Genomic DNA, 20153 nt, shown 5'->3' with positions numbered 1-20153 from the left:
GGTTGTTCCAGTTTATAAGGCTTAGGTAGTCTCCACACAATGTTTCTAACCCTGACAGTCATTATGAATACAGGTTGCGGATGAAAAGAAATTCCAACTGTTGAATATGCTAACTCTGGCTGTATTCCAATAGGAATTACAAATCACTTAGCAAGCGAGTATAATGTGACTTGCAGTTAGGGGTTTAAGAAGATACATATATTTCACCTTTATTTAACCAGGTAGGCCAGTTGAGAACAAGTTCTCATTTACAACTGCGACCTGGCCAAGATAAAGCAAAGCAGTGCGACAAAAACAAGAACACAGAGTTACACATGGGATAAACAAACGTACAGTCAATTACACAAAAGAAAAATCTGTAAACAGTGTGTGCAAATGAAGTAAGGAGGTAAGGCAATAAATAGGCCATAGTGGCGAAGTAATTACAAATTAGCAATTTACACTGGAGTGATATGTGCAGATGAGGATGTGCAAATAGAGATACTGGTGTGCAAAAGAGCAGAAAAAACAAAAACAAATATGGGGATGAGGTAGGTAGTTGGTTGGATGCGCTATTTACAGATGGGCTGTGTACAGCTGCAGCGATCGGTAAGCTGCTCTGATGCTTGAAGTCAGGGAGATATAAGTCTCCAACTTCAGTGATTTTTGCAATTCGTTCCAGTCATTGGCAGCAGAGAACTGGTTAGGGTTGTTAGGGCTGTTTTGCAACCCTAAGCAGTTAGGGAATATCCTGGAAATGGGAGGGGTAAGCAGTGTTGTACCAGTTTAAGTGGTCCATGGTACATGTTTGCCACTTACAAGGAACAAATGGCTTTGTTACTGTGGTGGTACTATATAAAAGCAAAAATTATGCTTTTGTACCTGTGGATAAAGGTACTATCTGAGCTATGAACTGGGATACAATTATGTACCTATAACTGGGGTACAATTATGTACCTATAACTAAAAGTAAAAAGAAGGACCTTACAGTGTACCACGCTAATGACAAGCGGTTGTACCCCTTGTGGAACAAAACTAAACCTATATTTCTGAAAGTGTACGTTTATGTACTGAAATGTTCCCTTGAATTGAGTTAATAACTTTTTTCGAAAACAAAAGTTGGATCTTTGTGTGGTAGTGTCATCTTGTTTGGATGTAACGTACATTGCTTAGGACTTCATTACGCCTTGGGGTAGAACATTCAGTAACATCACTCTTGAATGTTCTGCCGCCAAGAATGACAAGAAATTAACAACATCTAAGAAATATGTTAGACATCATGCTATTACCACATAACTATACAGTTCTGCCTTGAGCCTATGACACATGATGCCAAAGTAGATTGGCCTGTGGCATTACTGGCACCAGTCATTCTGCTTTCCCACCACAGAACTTTAGTGTACTCTTGAGACAGAAGCTGTGTTACTCAGTTTTACATTTTAGATTTGAAAGAAATATCTATAAACATGAGCAGAGCTTTTTCTCTGAGTAACTGTTTAAATTCAATACATTTTTAGTCAGACTTACAGTAAACAATTGGAAACTGCCCCGGACTGATACATTTCAGTATCACAGGTTTTAACCCAAAGCAATGCAATTTTCACTCCTTGTAATACCAATTGTTTCGACTATACTGCACAGACTTGCCTTACCTGAATAATTTCAACAAACATTATATAATTCCCAGGAATATACGTTACAGAATAATTCTGGATGTTAGTATTCAAAATGATAGCATCTCTCCGGCCATTGAAAACACTGAACGCAGTAATTGGATGAAGAGGTTGCCTCTGCTGGTGCATCACTGTAAAAGAGATGGGTCACTCTGTCTTCTCCCGCCCACAGTCTTGTCAAGATCATATTAACTAAAACCTCTAATTAATCGTCCCATCACTGGCCAAATACAGCTTCCTACAATATAAATGAGTTACTGTATATGTTTAAGTGTGGGTGTGTGTGCATTGGTGATAAAGGGGAGGGAGCGATACAGAGAGCGAAGAGGGAGAGAAAGAGGGAGTGTTTGTGCATTTGTTTTTGTGTACATTTAGGTGTGTGTGTGTACATGTGTGTATATGCATGAGTGCACAGTTTGCATTTTCATAAGCACATAATGTGCCCTGCTTTCACTGCCTCATACGCAGTTCTTTTCCAGTGGCACAATACATGGCATCTGTCACAGAGGTGAGGTGTGCTTTTCAAATGCACACAGCTCACTCACTTACACTGTAGTTGACAACTACCTGCATCAAAGCATCAGAGTACCTGTGCATAAAGAAAACACTCCTGACATTGCACTGTATAATACTCCTTATATAAGACACTCGGACAAGAGCAGCTCAGAGCCAGACATCTGGTATATGCAACATGTTTCCTTTAATTTGAAATAGTACTCAAACAAATGAGCAGTGTTATTGTAATGTGAAATGTATCATATTGCTCTATGCGTGCGTTTCAATCCCTCGGTCCATATAGCGACTTCAAAAGGAAAATGTAGAGTTAGCTGCTGGCCCATACGTTTCAATGAAATAGAAGTGACTGATGAATATACAAACCCTCCCTTTCATTTCCTGAATCTCAGGCCTAATAAAAATGGTTGTCACCGCGGGCTGTCTGGCTGCATATCCCTAAGTATCACCACTGACAGAACACAATGGCATTCATAATAACGTTTCTCCTCATCTCACTGATGGCAGTCATACAGAATAGGACATGTTGTGACATGCACTGGTCGGGGTCTTGGCTCGATCTCTGTGTGTGTGTGTGTGTGCGTGCGTGCGTGCGAGTGTGTAGTACTGGCCCTTTGCCATATGAGGCTTATCCACAGTCCAGACCCCCTACTACACCCTGCCCTCTTCTCACTAGCCCTGCCTCTGTCAAATCAATGGCACTCTACTACCACCTAGTGGACCACAACGGAATATCAGCCATCTGGGGCAAGACTGGGAGAGGAGGAGAGGAGCTGTTTACAAGTGGCATTTTTCCCTAATTAAAAGTAGCACTTGTTGGAGCACTTGGTCTGGAGAAGGACTGGCATCCACAGTGAAGCAGGCCGGGCCCTCAATCCGCTGGTAAGCCTCCTCCACTCTGCAGACAAAGAGAATAAGTAATTATGTTCCACAAATTAACAAAGCACTTCAAATCTGGGTCAGCAGTACTTTTGAGATGGTATACCAAATGAATTGCTTTTCCTGATCACATGAACTAGCCAGGAAAAAGCTAAGGGTCATAAGGATGAGTAAAGCTATAAAATAATGATCACAATGGTTTTCGATAGTTGTATGTCAATTTTAGACTGCAAATTGCTATGCCTTTGCCTGATCCATCCATATACCGTAATATATTTCACACAATAAGTACCAAAACATATGGCCATAGTGGACACTGAGCAATAGTAAGAACAATGGTCTAGAAGATTAAAAAACAACAACTGACAGCACACAATCATCATGCCAGAGGTTTGGACAGGTGATGGACTGAGAGCCAGAGTCCAGACTGTCAACAGTGATCAACAGCTGTCTTCCTTGAGGATAATGACTGCTGGTTGAATATCTGGTGAGCCCATGTGAAAAGCATTCATCCCAAATGGCACCCTATTCCCTATATGGCGCACTACTTTTGACCAGAGCCCAATGGGCCCAGGTCAAAGGTAGTGCACTATGTAGGGAATAGGGTGCCATTTGGGACAAAGCCCAGGATGTCGGCGGGTAGAATGAACGAAAGTTGCCATCGACCAGTCTGACTACTACTAGCAGTGCGTAATGGAGCAGACCAACTCAGCAACTAATCACTTGTTCTTTCCTCATCAGATGGTTCCCCTCGGGATGGTAATTGATTGTTAAGTGTTTGATGGGTCAGACTAAGACGGAGTAGGACCTGATGTCCTCACTCAATTAAGTACAGTAGTGTGTGTGTGTGTATAGGGTGCGGACATGTTTAACTAAACTTATGGGGACCAGAATAGTAAACAAACCAACATTTGACCAACTGGGGACATTTTGTCAGTCCCCACAAGGAAAAAGGTTAATTCTAGGGGGTTTATGGTTAGAATTAGAAGTTAGGTTCAGGAAAGTAGGATTTTCAATGGGAATCAATTGTATGTGCCCCCAAGGTTGGTTAAACAAGACTGTGTGTGTGTGTGTGCGTGCAGATCACAGTTAGTGATGCTCATCTGACCACTTCAATTCAGCAGTGTGTAAGGTATGTAAATAAACCGCTGTAAAGTGTGTGCGTTCCCCACGTCGTTATACATACACCGAAACAGTAGGTGCTGTCAATATATTGGAGTAGAACATGTAATATGTACTACTGTATATCTACACACTTCCGTAGTGTGAGCTGTATCACATTCTAATACAGTGGTAAACTTGCAGTAGTTTCGTCTGAATTTCAGTCATCTTACTTTTTTGGTCAAAGTAGAGGGGGGATAGATGAAGGGGAGACACTGTAGGAAGGTTGGACACAGAGATCAAACCCCGGCCTCTGCGGTCGACATGTGCGCTGGAGACAGGTGTGTTCCCACTAGACCACAGGCTCTGCACTAGAAATCTTACTTCTGTCTGAACAGGTGATTGGCCTCCAGCTCCTCCTCCTCCATGGTCTTGTCCTGACCTCTGACCTGTAGTCTCCTCATCCTCTCCTGTGAGCTGAGGCTGAGCATCAGCACCAGGCTGGGCCTCAGGAGGTCCCCCGGCCAGCCATACACCTCACTGCCAGCCTGGGGCAGGTTGCCCAGCTTACCACCCACCGCCGTGGCAATGGCGTAGGCTGCCGTGCTGTGCCAGTACCTGGGAGGAATGGAGAGTATAGGGAGATAGTGGGTTGTTGTGAGCCTCAAAGACCAGAGACTATGTCTGGTATACTGGAGTTGTTTGGTGGTTCATTCACATGTTGAAAATTGGAACCTTTGCTGTGCTTTTCCACTTTTATGACATTAAAGCCTACTAAGGCAATGTGTTTGAGATACACATACGATTTGCACCATACAATGGCCGTGTCCGAATACCCGTACTTGCTTTCTAAACAGTAGGCTGATTGGGTATGTGAAAATAGAAAGTTTTATAGTATGGGATATTTATTTTCGACCTAAGCTTGTCGCCTGCCTTCCCGTCTTTGGGACGACTCCCATTGTTAGGGCAGAGACGTGCATCTCATCAGTATATACAGATCTCTGGTGTAAGCATACTTAAACGCTCATAAAAATGAAAAATAACAATGATGAACGTTCATTCGTAGGCTAGGTTGCAGCCCCCTCATGATTGGTATAGGGAAAAGTTGAGTATCATGTAGCGGCCTAAACATATCGATGTTACATTGAACTGGGTGAATGGAATATGAATGACAGTCATCCAATATGCTGTAATAAAAACAAGTTCATGCTTCAAAAAAAAAAAGATTGTCCTCCCTCATCTTAAACGGCACCGACCGCCACTGATGGTTAGTACACGGTATGTAGTTTTAGTAAGGAGTAGGCAAAACAGATTTCAGACACAGCCATGCATTCAGAAGGGATGACATATCCCAACTCATCAAACTTGCTACAATACCAAAGCTATTTCATCCTGCCCTTACCTGTCTACAATGACAGGTGCTTGTCTGGCCTCCTGGTCTATCTGTCCTGCTGTCAGGTAATTCCCAAGGGCATAGAAGGCCCTGCGGATGAGGGGGGGCTCAGTGTCGAAGCGGGCCCTCCATGGGGACAGACACTGCGGAGGGGACTTCAGGAGAGTGGCCCCCAGTGCCTCCGTCAGGGACTCAGTCAGAGTGGTTTTACCTGAGCAGTAGTGGATGGAGAGAAATTAGAGAAGGAAAAAAAAGAGACACATTTTAAAGCATTGTAACTGACTGAAAGAGCATTCAGTTTTGTATGACCTGAGTTTTTCCTGACCATGTGACGTGATCAGAAAGGAAAACTCCTGGCCGTATACAATCGGCTACATTGAATTGGCAAGGACAATAGTGAAGTAGTGATGGTGTTAACCTGTAGCATCCAATCCCTCTATGACAATAACAGGAAAGTCTGTTTTCTCCTTAGACTTGAGTCGCTGGTCCACAAGCTCCAGCACTGCCTTGGACTCAGGGATGATGTCAACACACTACAGATGAGGAGGAAAGTAGATAGAGATGAGATAAAGTTGGAGTTGGCCTGTTTGAATATCATGTTATTCCTTTGTCCACCACTGGAGTGTGACATTGCTAGGTTTTTTATTTTGTCTCTGACTGCACACAGTATATTAGGCTTATATAGTTTACCACAGTATGAGTTATAATACCCATACTCAAACACGGAATTGGAACAGCATTGCAAACAAGACACTCTGGTTTGACATTGGAAAAATATGGTAAGAATGCCTATTTCTCTGTCCATTCTTCCCTATTTTCACTATCCACCTTTCTTTTGAGACTTTTTCAGCCCAACATTTTCTCTTGATTGCAAGCCGTTTTTCCCTAATCAACACACAAAGTAATATAAAAAATAAATGTAATAGAGTCATTGGTGATTTTATCAACGTAATCTATAGTAGGCTATGTCATTGACATTTAACTGATTATATAGCCTATTAACCAGATGTGTTAAAAACGTTGTTTAATTTGCAGCGTAGGCCTATGAATTGGGCTGCTATTTTGTTCAGTTCCTGAGACTTTTAGCTGAGAAAAAAGTTGGGCCAAAGCAAAACCTATTGCCGACCCCTGCTGTACACAGTTTAGCTGGGATAGGAGGGGTGCTGCAGTTTCTTGTCTCGCCTAGTGCGGCAGAACGTCCAGTGATGGCCCTGTCTGTAAATTCAGAGTGTTGTCAGATTGTCAGTTCATAAATTCAGAGCATTTGGCTCTTGGAGCCTTCAGAGCGCACACCGGACTCTGGTCGAGGGGTAGGGTTGATCCGAGTGTTCTGACCTCTCAACGGCAGTCAAGCACCAAAGCTAACTGGCTAAAGTTGGCTAGCTTGCTAGTTACTTCCAGACACAAATGAGAAAAAACCTCACTCTGACTATTTTACTCAAACTAGCAGAGCTGGTTAAGACTGTTTTCATAGTAGCGTGTTAGTGACTGTAACGGTGCTGCTAGTGTAACTAGTGATGCACCGACATTAAACTTTTGGCCAATACTGATATCCGATATTTAACATTTTTGCGACCTTTTTAGCATTCTAGTACAGGTAAATAGTTAACATGCACACATGGACGCAGCAGTCTAAGGCACTGCATCTCAGTGCAAGAGGCGTCACTACAGTCCCTGGTTCGAATCCAGGCTGTATCACATCCGGCCGTGATTGGGAGTCCCATAGGGCGGCGCACAATTGGCCCAGCGTCGTCCGGGACGTCATTGTAAATAAGAATTTGTTCTTAACTGACTTGCTTAGTTAAAAAAAGGTTACACACACTGACCAAAAAGTTATTTTGGTGGCATTTACGTATGTCCCCATTACCATTAAAACATAATCAAAACCTATTTCCTTCACTTACTTGCCGTGCTGTTTCATTGTTCATTTGTTTTCTTCTCAACCAGGATTTCTATTAGAGGACGACCGATTATGATTTTTCAACGCTGATACTGATGCCGATTATCGGAGGACCAAAAAAGCCGATACCGATTAATCGGACGATTTTTATACATATATTTGTAATAATGACAATTACAACAATACTGAATTAACACCTTTATTTTAACTTAATATAAAACATAAATAAAATCTATTTAGTCGCAAATAAATAATGAAACATGGTCAATTTGGTTTAAATAATGCAAAAACACAGTGTTGGAGAAGAAAGTAAAAGTGCAATACGCGCCATGTAAAAAAGCTAACGTTTAAGTTCCTTGCTTAGAACATGAAAGCTGGTGGTTCCTTTTAACATGAGTCTTCCATATTCTCAGTTAAGAAGTTTTAGGCTGTAGTTATTATAGGAATTATAGGACTATTTCTCTCTACACCATTTGTATTTCATATACCTTTGACTATTGGATGTTCTTATAGGCACTATAGTACTGCCAGCCTAATCTCAGGAGTTTATAGGCTTGAAGTCATAAACAGCACAATGCTTGAAGTACAGCGAAGAGCTGCTGGCAAACGCAGGAAAGTGCTGTTTGAATGAATGCTTACGAGCCTGCTGCTGCCTACCACCGCTCAGTCAGACTGCTCTATCAAATATCAAATCATAGACTTAATTATAATATAATAAACACACATAAATATGAGCCTTAGGTCATTAATATGGTCAAATCCAGAAACTATCATTTCAAAAACAAAACGTTTATTCTTTCAGTGAAATACGGAACCATTCCGTATTTTATCAAACAGGTGGCATCCCTAAGTCTAAATACTGCTGTTACACTGCACAACCTTCAATGTTATGTCATAATTATGGAAAATTCTGGGAAATTAATTACGGTCTTTGTTAGTAAGAAATGGTCTTCACACAGTTCGCAACGAGCCAGGCGGCCCAAACTGCTGCATATACCCTTACTCTGGTTGTACAGAAAGCAAGAGAAGTGACACAATTTCCCTAGTTAAAATAAATTAATGTTGGCAGGCAATATTAACTAAATATGCAGGTTTAAAAATATATACTTGTGTATTGATTTTAAGAAAGGCATTGATGTTTATGGTTAGGTACACATTGGTGCAACGACAGTGCTTTTTTCGTGAATGAGCTTGTTAAATCATCACCCGTTTGGCGAAGTAGGCTGTGATTCGATGATAAATTAACATGCACCGCATTGATTATATGCAACGCGGGACAAGCTAGATAAACTAGTAATATCATCAACCATGTGTAGTTAACTAGTGATTATGTTAAGATTGATTGTTTTTTTATAAGATAAGTTTAATGCTAACTAGCAACTTACCTTGGCTCCTTGCTGCACTCGCGTAACAAGTGGTCAGCCTGCCACGCAGTCTACTCGTGGAGTGCAATGTAATCGGCCATAATCGGCGTCCACAAATGCCGATTACCGATTGTTATGAAAACTTGAAATCGGTCCTAATTAATCGGTCGACCTCTAATTTCTATCAAACGCTGTTTGGGTCTTTGCGTGTCAAAAAAAATACACATCAAATAACACTATTTGATGTGTCAAATAACACAACATAATCTGTTTCAGTTGCTATAGCTAGCTAACTATATAGCTAGGTATAATCATCTAAAATAACCCTAATTTATATGACAGTTCTTATTTGATTAATGGTGGTCAGAATCATCTATGTGAAGCTAGCCACAATACGGATTAACCACAATAGTGGACTTTGCAGTTAGCCTTCAAAATAATAGTATTGCATAATTCCACTATTCGTATTCATTTGCATCACTGTCAATGACATACTATTATTTTGGAGGCAAACCGCAAAGTCCACTATTGTGCCTAATCCTTATTGTGGCTAGCTTCACAACACATAACCAACTCCGGTCGAGCCTCACTAGCCAGATGAAGCTAGCTGGCTGCTCATAACGTTAGCTTTGGGCAACAGGGTTAAGTAGCTGGCTAGCTATTTATTTTCATGAACTGAAGTTCAATTTCAATAGGCGAACAACAAGTGGCAACCTAGCTAATACTTACTCACAAGGATTCCTAAATCATTGCTAAGAATAATGAAAATGACTAGTTTCAACTGGTCATTGTTTTCAGGCTGGTTGTATTGGTGCTAGCTAGGTACGAAGCTAAAGCTAGCTACCCCAGAAGTTGCGGTCGAACAAATGATCCTTTATTACCAACGCGGTATTGTAAACACATTGTTCGTGGCCGGTGTTTGCTTGTTTGCCAACTTTTTTGTACAGCTTTGACAGTGCTACTGTATCTGTTTTGACATGCGAAGACCCAAACGGCGTTCCATAGTATGTATGTCGTGAAGCTAATAGCAGTGACGCTATTACTGTGTAACTCCAGTAGGGCAACATCTGAAAAATAGCGCACTTGGTAGTATGTACCGGTGCCGACCAGTCGGCGAAAGCCAACATCACCCATGACAGAGAACGGTTGATTGTCAAGGACAATGAATCCCATTATCTTGGCTTTAATGGGTTTTGCCTTCTGAGTTGTCTCGCTGAAATTTTCTTACTCTTTCAAATGACTGCTCGACTTGTTGACTGCTTGATCCACACAGCATACTTTGTGGGCTAGGCTATGAATGCTGTGTTGCACGTGTAGCGCAAAATTATACGTGCCGTTATTATGTCATGTACCTACGTTATATAGGTACGCACGGTAGCTTTGACATCGTTTTTTAACATCGGCTTTAACCTAGACATACCGATGGTGGCATTTTTAGCTAATATCGTCAGATTCCGATATGTTCACCAATATATCGTGCATCCCTAGTTTTGGGATAAACGCCGAAAAAATGTGCATTCGTAAATTCTCTCTGGCTATCTACTCCGATTTCAGACCACTATCGACTGAGTGTGCCAGAGTGCAGAATAACTGATGACTATACGAACGCACAGCGAACTGTGTCAGTAAACGTCTGCAAAAAAAACATTTACAATGACGGCCTACCCCGGCCCAATTGTGCGTCGCCCTATGGGACTCCCAAACACGGCCGGATGTGATACAGCCTGGATTCGAACCAGGGACTGTAGTGACGCCTATTGCACTGAGATGCAGTGCCTTAGACCACTGCGTCCATGTGTGTGTGTTAACTATTTAACTGTACTAGAATGCTTAAAAAGCAGCAAAAAATTTAAATATTGGTTATTAGTATCTTTTATTTTACAAGGAAAATATCGGATATCAGTATTGGCCAAAAATGTCATATTGGTGCATCACTACCCAAAATCCTATGCAAACCAGATGTAACTAATTTCGAGGGTTTTAGGATTACAAACTGGCCAGCTCTATACACATAATGACAACTGCACAAATACACCGCAACATGTGTGTACTGATTTGAAACATAAAAGTGTCACTATTCAAACCTGTTGCAGAACTTTGTAGGCATCCTCAAAACTGTAGAACACGTCATAGTTGATGATGTTGAGAGTTGAAGGATGATGCTCTGGCTTTTCAGCAGGTACCACGCAGTATTTCTCCAACACCTCCCCCCAACCGTCTTCTGTATTGGACCACAGGTGTTGCGACCACTGTCTGTCCTCTCCCTCGCACAAGTAGGAGCATACATAGACTGGGTCATTGCGAAGCAACTCTCCTAATACTCGTTCAGTCGCTGAGGACTTAGATGCGTCTTTTAGAAAATATCCTTTGATGACAGAATCTTTGACATTAGGCTGAAATGTGGACATTTCCAAAATCGTACATTCCGGAGGTAACTCTTTTGAAAGTTTGTTTTTCAGTCCTCCATAAAACTTTGCTCTTTCAATTTTGTCATCGCTCTGGACATGGAGCGAGTAGCATATTTCATCAGCGAGGACATTCCTGAACACTTGTGGCCGCTCGCTATGCTTGCTTGCTAGGGCGAAGTAGATTGGGTCAGAATTCATATCGAAGTCCACTGCAAAAATATAAGAAGACCACTGGCCCAACCGAGACATCATGCGTCTTGCCATCTTGAATCAAACCACGAACAAAATGCACTCATCTGAATCACCATTGACGCGCACGCCTGATTTGGGAAACGAAACTTATAGCGCTTGACAAGCAAACCGAAACTTGAGCCACTTGACCCATAAAACCAAAAACGAAAGTAATAAGGTCTGCCTATCATAATATGGCTGTTTGTTACCTACTGTCCCATGGCCTCACCTAAATTACACAAATGAGTCAGCTAATTTGCTTAGCACTATTACGGTATGAAGGCCATTTTCAAAGCGCAGGCTTTTTATTATAAGCACTTACGTATGTAGGTATGTAATATGACTGCATTTGAATAAATACACTATTATTATTTTTTCTTCAAGTTATTAGAGCGCTGCAGTGATGGTCATTTAGCCGAGTGCACCACACTCATACAGTAGGTAGCTCACTGGGCACGACACGACAAAGACGTCAGTCAACTTCTAGTTTTGATTTAGCCTACATTTGCTTGAGTCGTCAACAAAGGTGAATTAATGGTGAAATCGACAACAAAAAATGACCATGACATTGGATTTAGGTTCAAAGCACTTTTTGAAAATCAAATCAGTTATCCACGTTGATTCAACATGATCACATTTAATTGCTTGGTTGAAATGGCGTGGATTCAACACGTTTTTGTGGAAGGCCTATTCAACTTTGGAATAGAAACTGCCCAGGTGACGTTTTGAAGATCAATTACATTACAACGCCAGGAGACGCTTCATTTATTGCGGAGTCAAGTTAGCCCTGCATCAGATGTTTCAATTGGACAAGACAGCTGAAGACTAGTAATATTGTTCTCTACTCAAGTCGTGTTTGTGAAGATGTTCCTACAGCCCTGCATAAGTTACCTCCAGTGCATATTTGCAACTGGCCTGGCCTGGCATGGATAAATGTGCGAGAACAGCAGGTGCGCGGCGCATCACAGTTCTCATCTACAGGAAAAGTCAATCCAACTACAATCAAGTTGTTGCAAAAGACAGTATGTAAAGCTGTGGCAACTCCAAGCAGTGTCAATTATATTTGGTCCTACTCATTGAGGAAGCAAAGAGAGGTTTACAGCTTCTCAATGAATCTGGTCAATTTGCCCGAAGATTATATTTATACATTTTAAAATCCCTATTTAAATTCACATTATATGTTATTAGATTAGTATTACAGCCTATTTCTATCTAATTTAATATTATATTCAGTGTTTATTAATGTCGGAGAGCCTTTCATACACGACAGAGGTGATTTCTTGGGGAAATTAGTCCAATACTGCAAACACCACCTCCAGCACCCAAGTGTCAGTATTGTCAGCAATGGCAGCATGATCAGAAAGAAGTGGTTCCAAACTTACGGTAAGATGGTTTTCATTTTAGGTTCTGTGTTAAAATAAAATATGGTAGGCCGACCAACGTTACCCCGGTGATCGTCCCATAATAAACAAACAATCCACATTATTCTCAGGAAAAACAAGTTAATGTTATTTACACTAGATGTCAGCACCGGGTTAGTTTTGATATGAGGTCACAAAAAGCAAATTCAGAGAAGCATTTCACACGTTTTATTTGAAAGGCCTCGCAGTTGACTCCTTACAAAATGTAGGACTCATCATAAAATGCATACTTTGATCATCAAAGTGTTTTTAAAAACGACTTGTTGATATTTTCATTTCAATAAATAAAAACTATCACATGAATGTGTGGATATTAATACATTTTTAATTCATTGGTGTTTAAAAATAACATTCTTTGAGATGATGTCAGTTTTGTCACCAAAACTCTCCTTGGCGAATACCTGGACATTCTGGCCATTTCCTGTGACAGCTTTGACGAGGACACCAACCAGACTATTGGCAGAGCCCAGGGCAGGAAGAGCCACCTGGACAACCTCTTCAAGGTCCGTGAGTGGTGCCGGAAGTACAAAGTGGTGTTCAAAATTAACTCTGTAATCAACACCTTCAATGTGGATGAAGACATGAGAGAAAACATCACCAAACTCAACCCTGTACGCTGGAAGGTTAGGGTGTTCCAATGCATTAACCTTACACACCAGTAATGCTGTATCTGTGAATAGAGGCGTCTTCTCATACCGTAGATGTAACAAATGAGATGTATGGCCTTGACTTCACTGTGTGTGCTGTATAGGTGAAATAAGATGCCGTTTAGCATATATTTTATATTTATTAGTATTAGGTATGAGGTGTCATAGCAGTGATATTTTGATAATGGACTATATTGTCAAGAGGCTCTTCTATGACCAGTTGGTAACACTTTATAATTACTTTCATGATTAAGCCTTTATAAATGCTTATACAATACTTTATAAATGATTCTTCATGTTCTAAATGCATATGAATTTGAAGTTTTTAAATGCTTTTTTAGATGCGTTTCCTGGATTGCCGAGAGGGGAAGAAAGATCCATCCAAGTCCATCCTTGATGTTGGCGTGGAAGAGGCCATTCAGTTCAGTGGCTTTGACGAGAAGATGTTCCTAAAGAGAGGAGGGAAATATGTGTGGAGCAAAGCTGACATGCGGCTCGAGTGGTGATCCACACATTATAATCAGCTATTGCTACACTTCTGTATGTATTTTCTATAAAAAAATAGTTTCCGCCTGTATAACTGCACTTAACTTTTAGAATATCATAAATATTTAAGTGTAATGTTGGAATCTTTTACTGGATCAGGTTTGTTGCCATACAACCATTCCAATTTTTAGAGGCAACTACTGTAGTTAAAAGTTATATGCTATTGTTCTCCATCCATTTCAGTTTGCTGAAAATGTTGTAGGCCTACTGTAGCCTAAATGTTCAGTAAATGTCTATTGGGATAACTCAAATCCCCACCCCTGATAAGATTGCTCACTAGAGCACGATGAGGGGTTCTCTTGGGACTGACATAATGTCTCTGTTTACTACATACAGTATGTTGTAATCATGTCTTGATCTTTGTCTCATCAGATCTGGAGATTCTCAATGGGACAATAGTCAGTCCCCCTTATATTAAGCAGGCCTATAAGCCTTCATCTGTTGCTACTGAAGCTGAATACATGCATCAAGTAAAGCTTAATTTTCTTTCCTTGTTTTCCTTGATGTTCTTCTTTCTGTTCTAAACATTAGATATTTCCTTCCTGTAAGAACCGACGCTGATGATGAGAAGCAAGTACGGAGAGTGAACATTTAATCTTGCACAGGACAGGAATAGTTCCAGAACCGGGGGAACAAAACGAGATACGACAATCAATGCAGAAGCGGGGAACAGAGCTGGGGAACAGACAGATATAGGGGAAGTAATGACACAGGTGATTGAGTCCAGGTGAGTGCAATGAATCGCAGATGCGCGTGACGAGGGAAGCAGGTGTGCGTAATGATGGTGGCAGGAGTGCGTAGTACTGGGCAGCCTTGCGCCCTCGAGCGCCAGGGAGGGAGAGCGGGAGCAGGCATGACAGTAATCCACCCCCCCTCTAGGGGTGCCACCTGGCATCCCACTTGGACGAGCCTGACGGGCCGGCCGAGGCATGGCGTTGGACCAGCCGGCTGGGAGCGTAGAAGCCCGACGAACCAGCTGAGGCGTAGGAGCCTGGCGAACCAGCTGAGGCGTGGGAGCCTGACGATCTGGTTGAGGTGTGATAGCCTGACGATCCCGCTGGGACGTGGGAGCCTGATGAGCCGGCTGAGGCGTAAAACCCTGACGATCCGGCGGGGGCCTGGCGTGGGATGGGTGCCTGCCGAGCCAACCGGGGCAAGAAAACCTCTAAAGCCAGCTAGGGTGTGGAAGCCCAACGAGCCAACTAAGGCACCGAAAAGCCAACACTCCCCGATGCTTCATTTGGTGGCTTCCGCGTTCTGTAAGAACCGACACTGATGATGAGATGCAAGTACGGGGAGTGAACATTTAATCTTGCACAGGACAGGAATAGTTCCAGAACCGGGGGAACAAAACGAGATACGACAATCAATGCGGAAGTGGGGAATAGAGCTGGGGAACAGACAGATATAGGGGAGGTAATGACACAGGTGTTGTAGTCCAGGTGAGTGCAACGAATCGCAAAAAAAACAAAAACGAATTGGCCTACAATTCTGAAATTAATCGCCTGACCACAATGGAATTGGACATCAAAATGTAACTTGTTTCAAAATGTAATAGGCCTATCAATAGGAAATGTAATTCAGAAATTGCATTATAAAATGAGTTAATTTCCGACCAGGCCGATGATGAGTGAACATTTGATAGTGAAATTTGCTCAGTTGGGTAATCCTCTCCATAATGCGTCATCGACACTGAAAGCAAAATGCCAGTGACGCCTTTCGTCATTTAGATAGTTAAACACAGTAGCTATTGATAAACTGGGTAGTTTGGGCCCTCGATGCTGGTTGGCTGAAAGTTGTGGTATATCAGACAATATACCATGGATATGATGCAAAATTACTTGTTTACTGTTTCAATTGCATTGATAACCAGTTGTTTTCAAGTGAAAATGCCTGCGAAGCCGGTGTTTGGAGGTGCATGGGTGTTAGGTCCGAGACAAATTTGAGGGCTGGCAAACCGTGCCAATATATCCTCCAAGCATCGGCTTCGAGGGCGTTATCACTTTTATACCAACATATTCACCAACATATTCAAACAATTGACATATTTTCATAAAAAACATTATTTTGTTGAATTTATTCATACCATTTCATCCTTTCATGAGATATAGACCCAACACAAATCTAAGGGTGCTACCCAAACCGGCTGGTCGTTCGTTCTATCAGTTTGGTTGCCAGAGACGCGACCCAGTCGTTTTTGTTTTTGTTCAGTATCGGCTTTTCATTCTAAATGTTCCATTGCCCATACTGGCTGGCAACGTTCTTATCCCTTGCTTGCTAACTAGCCAACTACGGCTAACATACAGTTACGTCAAACAGTGCAGCCAGAATAACAGCAAATTAGCTGCATTTGCGTTTGTTTAAGCTGTTTTCTATTGACATTTCTTTATATATATCCATAACAATTATGTCAGCTGATTCAGTGTATTTGGTTGGGTCTAATCCTGGATGCTGATTGGTTAAAACTGCATTCCAGCCGGTCTCTATTCCACAAACGATGACATTAAAATCCCTATTTACTCTGTTCCATCTGACTGCACAATCCGAAGCCTCATCAGCCCAGCCAGGCAATTTATAAACTTGATCTCCACTATAAAAAAGGGCTCTGGCAGTGCTCCTCCTTGCACAAAGGCGGAGGTAGCGGTCCTGCTGCTGGGTTGTTGCCCTCCTACGGCCTCCTCCACGTCTCCTGATGTACTGGCCTGTCTCCTGGTAGCGTCTCCATGCTCTGGACACTACGCTGACAGACACAGCAAACCTTTTTGCCACAGCTCGCATTGATGTGCCATCCTGGATGAACTGCACTACCTGAGCCACTTGTGTGGGTTGTAGACTCCGTCTCATGCTACCACTAGAGTGAGAGCACCGCCAGCATTCAAAAGTGACCAAAACATCAGCCAGGAAGCATAGGAACTGAGAAGTGGTCTTTGGTCACCACCTGCAAATCACTCCTTTTTTGGGGGTGTCTTGCTAATTGCCTATAATTTCCAACTTTTGTCTATTCCATTTGCACAACAGCATGTGAAATGTATTGTCAATCAGTGTTGCTTCCTAAGTGGACAGTTTGATTTCACAGAAGTGTGATTGACTTGGAGTTACATTGTGTTGTTTAAGTGTTCCCTTTATTTTTTTGAGCAGTGTAGTTAATATAAGTCTATATGCAATCATAATTGACTGTAGCGCATATAAAGCACCAACAAGCTACCGGCGGCTGGAGGCTGAAAACACAATCATCTTGGGATGAACGAGTGAGGGATTTCCTGGCAAGGGCAGTCCATTTAAAAATCATTCCTTCCTCTGTCGCCCCTTGTCCTGCAAGTGTATACTCATCAGACGTCATGATACGTCACAAGAAGTGTCCACTTAATTTGAGGGCTGATGGGATAGGGTGTGTCTTTTAGGTGTTTGGAATGCAGCCAGAGACATTCACATTCAAATTACGTCATTCCGGTGCGTCACTGCGTAAAAATCATGGAAACAATTTATTTTATTTTATTAGGATCGCTTTTAGTCCTCATTTGGACTAATCTTCCAAGAGTCCTTAAACATTAATACAATTCATAACAATTAGCTTTTTGGTCAGAATTTAAATAAGCTAAGTGATAGTCATAAGGTTAGCAGTGTGGTTAAATGTAGGTTTAAAATCACAAAATAGCACGCCTGGTTTTGGAAACTGAGGAGAAAACGAAACTTTTGGCACGCTTGACAAGCAAACCGAAACTTGAGCCATAATACCAAAAACGAAAGTGAAGCAATGTGCACCTGACTGTCTGAGATAAGGGCTGCGTTTCAAAATCATAAAAGACACACCCTGTCCGCTTACCCTCGCCTTATGTCCTTGGGGGAAACCGTGTCACCCTCTTGGACATCGGTCCAAACGAATAGCCAAACAAGGGTAGTTCACAATGTAAGCTCCTCAGCCATCGTTTTTGACTGAGTTTGCGAGTGTACATTTATGTTCACGTCGGGCCTGAAACAGCCCATAATTCAATTCATGGTGATTGTACATCTGCTAAGAAAAGTTAGCCAAAACATAAAACCTCAACATCAATATGGATAAGTCAATATACAAGTGTAAGTAGAAATAACGAACGATAAAAGGTTAGAAATTGTGCTACTAATGCAAACGATGGCACAAACACGTCTCGTAAAAGTAATGATGTTTTTGTTTGGTTAGCTTTTGGAAATTGTAGAAATAAAAAACCTTCTTCAGAAGTTCCAGCTAGGCAGGCTAACGTTAGTTAGCTAATTAATTTGCTAGCTATAATACAGTAGGCGTATACTGTATTAATAATTATATAGTTAATATAAGTAGGTGTAACAGGTGCTGTACTGCACCGCTGTAACTCTGCGTTGTGTGTGGTTGATTGGGACTATAGACGTGGACTTTGGAGATCAGATCAAGAAGAATTCACTCGCTGCATCCTGCATCTGCATCCAAAAGAAAATAAAACATTTGTAGAGCTCATATGTTCTGCGAATCGTCGCTTCTTTCTACAACAGATGCACAATACAAGGGACTGGGATCATTTGGGGAGCTAGTGTCAGGTTCCTGACCTGTTTTCCCTTGTTTTTGTATTTGTTTAGTATGGTCAGGGCGTGAGTTGGGGTGGGCATTCTATGTTGTGTGTCTAGTTTGTCTGTTTCTGTGTCCAGCCTAATATGGTTCTCAATCAGAGACAGCTGTCAATCGTTGTCCCTGATTGAGAATTATATAAAGGTGGCTTGTTTTGTGTTGGGGATTGTGGGTGGTTGTTTCCTGTCTCTGTGTTTGTGGTCTGCACCAGATAGGACTGTCTCGGCTTTCACGTTTGTTATTTTGGTATTTGTTAATGTTCATCGTTTATCTTCTTATTAAACATGTTGAACAATAACAGCGCTGCATTTTGGTCCTCTCCTTCATCCCAGGAAGAAAGCCGTTACAGCTAGCCATCGTTCACACATACACATGCTAATACCTTAGCTAGCTATTAACCACATGTTGAATTCAGAATGTTGATATCATCCTAAAAGGTACAATTACAAGTGCATCTTAACATCTTAACAATACAATCCACATATGAGTACCCTCTAAATATACAACATTATTCATGACTAAAACACTGTGTGTATGACTTTGTGTTTAAAATAATCAAACTATTCTGAAGACGACAGAAAAAGCGTGCCTACCTCTCATAGTGCATCAAAATGATTTGAGCACGCAGGGCATAACGTAAGTGCACACTCCCCTACTCCCAGGATGCATGCATGCATAATAACAAATCAACATGACATATTAATATATGAACCTGGTGAAATTCACACAGTACTTTAACAACTGTTACATAGGCATGCAATCATAATTGACTGTAGCGCATATAAAGCACGTACAAGCTACCTGTAGCTGAAAACACAATCTTCGCGGGATGAATGAGTGACGAATTTCCATGCAAGGGCGGTCCATTTAAAAGTCATTCCTTCCTTCCTCCATCGCCCTGCAAGTGTACTGTATACTCGTCAGACGTCATGATACGTCATCAGAAGTGTCCACTTAATTTGAGGGCTGCGGGGATAGGGTCTTTTAAGTGTTTGGAACGCAGAGGGTGGGCCTATCATAATATGGTTGTTTCATCCTGTCCCATGTCCTCACCTAAATTACGCTAATGAGTCAGCTAATTTGCATGGCACTATTAGGGTATGATAGCCTATTCAAAGCGCAGTTTTTTTTTATTATTATAAGCGCTTACGCATGTAGGCATGTAATAGGACTGAATTTGAATCAAGGCATAATTTTATTTTCGAGTTTTTAGAGCACTGCATTGATGGCCATTACGCCTAATTGCACCACTACTCATACAGTTGGTATGATGTCAGTTCAATGTTTAGTTTTTATTTTGCCTACTTTTGGTTCAGTTTTCAACAAACGTGAATTAAATGTGAAATCGACAAAAAACTTTTTACAAATCCAATCAGTTATCCACGTTGATTCAACATAATCAAGTTACATTTTGGGAGGTTGAAATGACGTGGAAACAACGTTGATTCAACCTGTTTTTGGCCTGTGGGAGACCTATTCAAATGTGGAAATTTCGGTTTCCTTATTCGCAAATAGAAACCCA

At 41.6% G+C, this 20153-nt stretch overlaps 1 protein-coding gene across 1 annotated transcript; it reads right to left on the bottom strand.

The window, feature by feature from the left end:
* Positions 1-2333: 2333 nt before the first annotated feature.
* cmpk2 (cytidine monophosphate (UMP-CMP) kinase 2, mitochondrial) lies at positions 2334-11570 on the bottom strand. The gene is made up of 5 exons (XM_055864307.1): positions 10887-11570; positions 5957-6071; positions 5548-5749; positions 4530-4763; positions 2334-3063 (listed from the first exon to the last, which is right to left on the bottom strand). The coding sequence occupies exons 1-5, from the start codon at positions 11472-11474 to the stop codon at positions 2943-2945; spliced, it is 1260 nt and encodes a 419-aa protein (XP_055720282.1). The 5' UTR covers positions 11475-11570; the 3' UTR covers positions 2334-2942.
* Positions 11571-20153: the final 8583 nt, after the last annotated feature.

This window comes from Salvelinus fontinalis, chromosome 16, assembly GCF_029448725.1.
Source record: "Salvelinus fontinalis isolate EN_2023a chromosome 16, ASM2944872v1, whole genome shotgun sequence".
In the NCBI taxonomy this organism is placed as follows: Eukaryota; Metazoa; Chordata; class Actinopteri; order Salmoniformes; family Salmonidae; genus Salvelinus; species Salvelinus fontinalis.
Note: the sequence above shows the minus strand (reverse complement) of the source record. Positions and strands in the feature narration are given on the sequence as shown.

Bases quoted from the DNA above. Each gene is read 5' to 3' on its own strand.
- cmpk2 (XM_055864307.1), bottom strand. From the start codon at position 11,474: ATGGCAAGACGCATGATGTCTCGGTTGGGCCAGTGGTCTTCTTATATT. The intron at 5,750-5,956 runs GTTAACACCATC...ACTACTGCTCAG, and splicing joins AGAGGGATTGGATGCTACAG to GTAAAACCACTCTGACTGAG. The intron at 3,064-4,529 runs GTAAGATTTCTA...CTTTGTCTGCAG, and splicing joins AATCACCTGTTCAGACAGAA to AGTGGAGGAGGCTTACCAGC.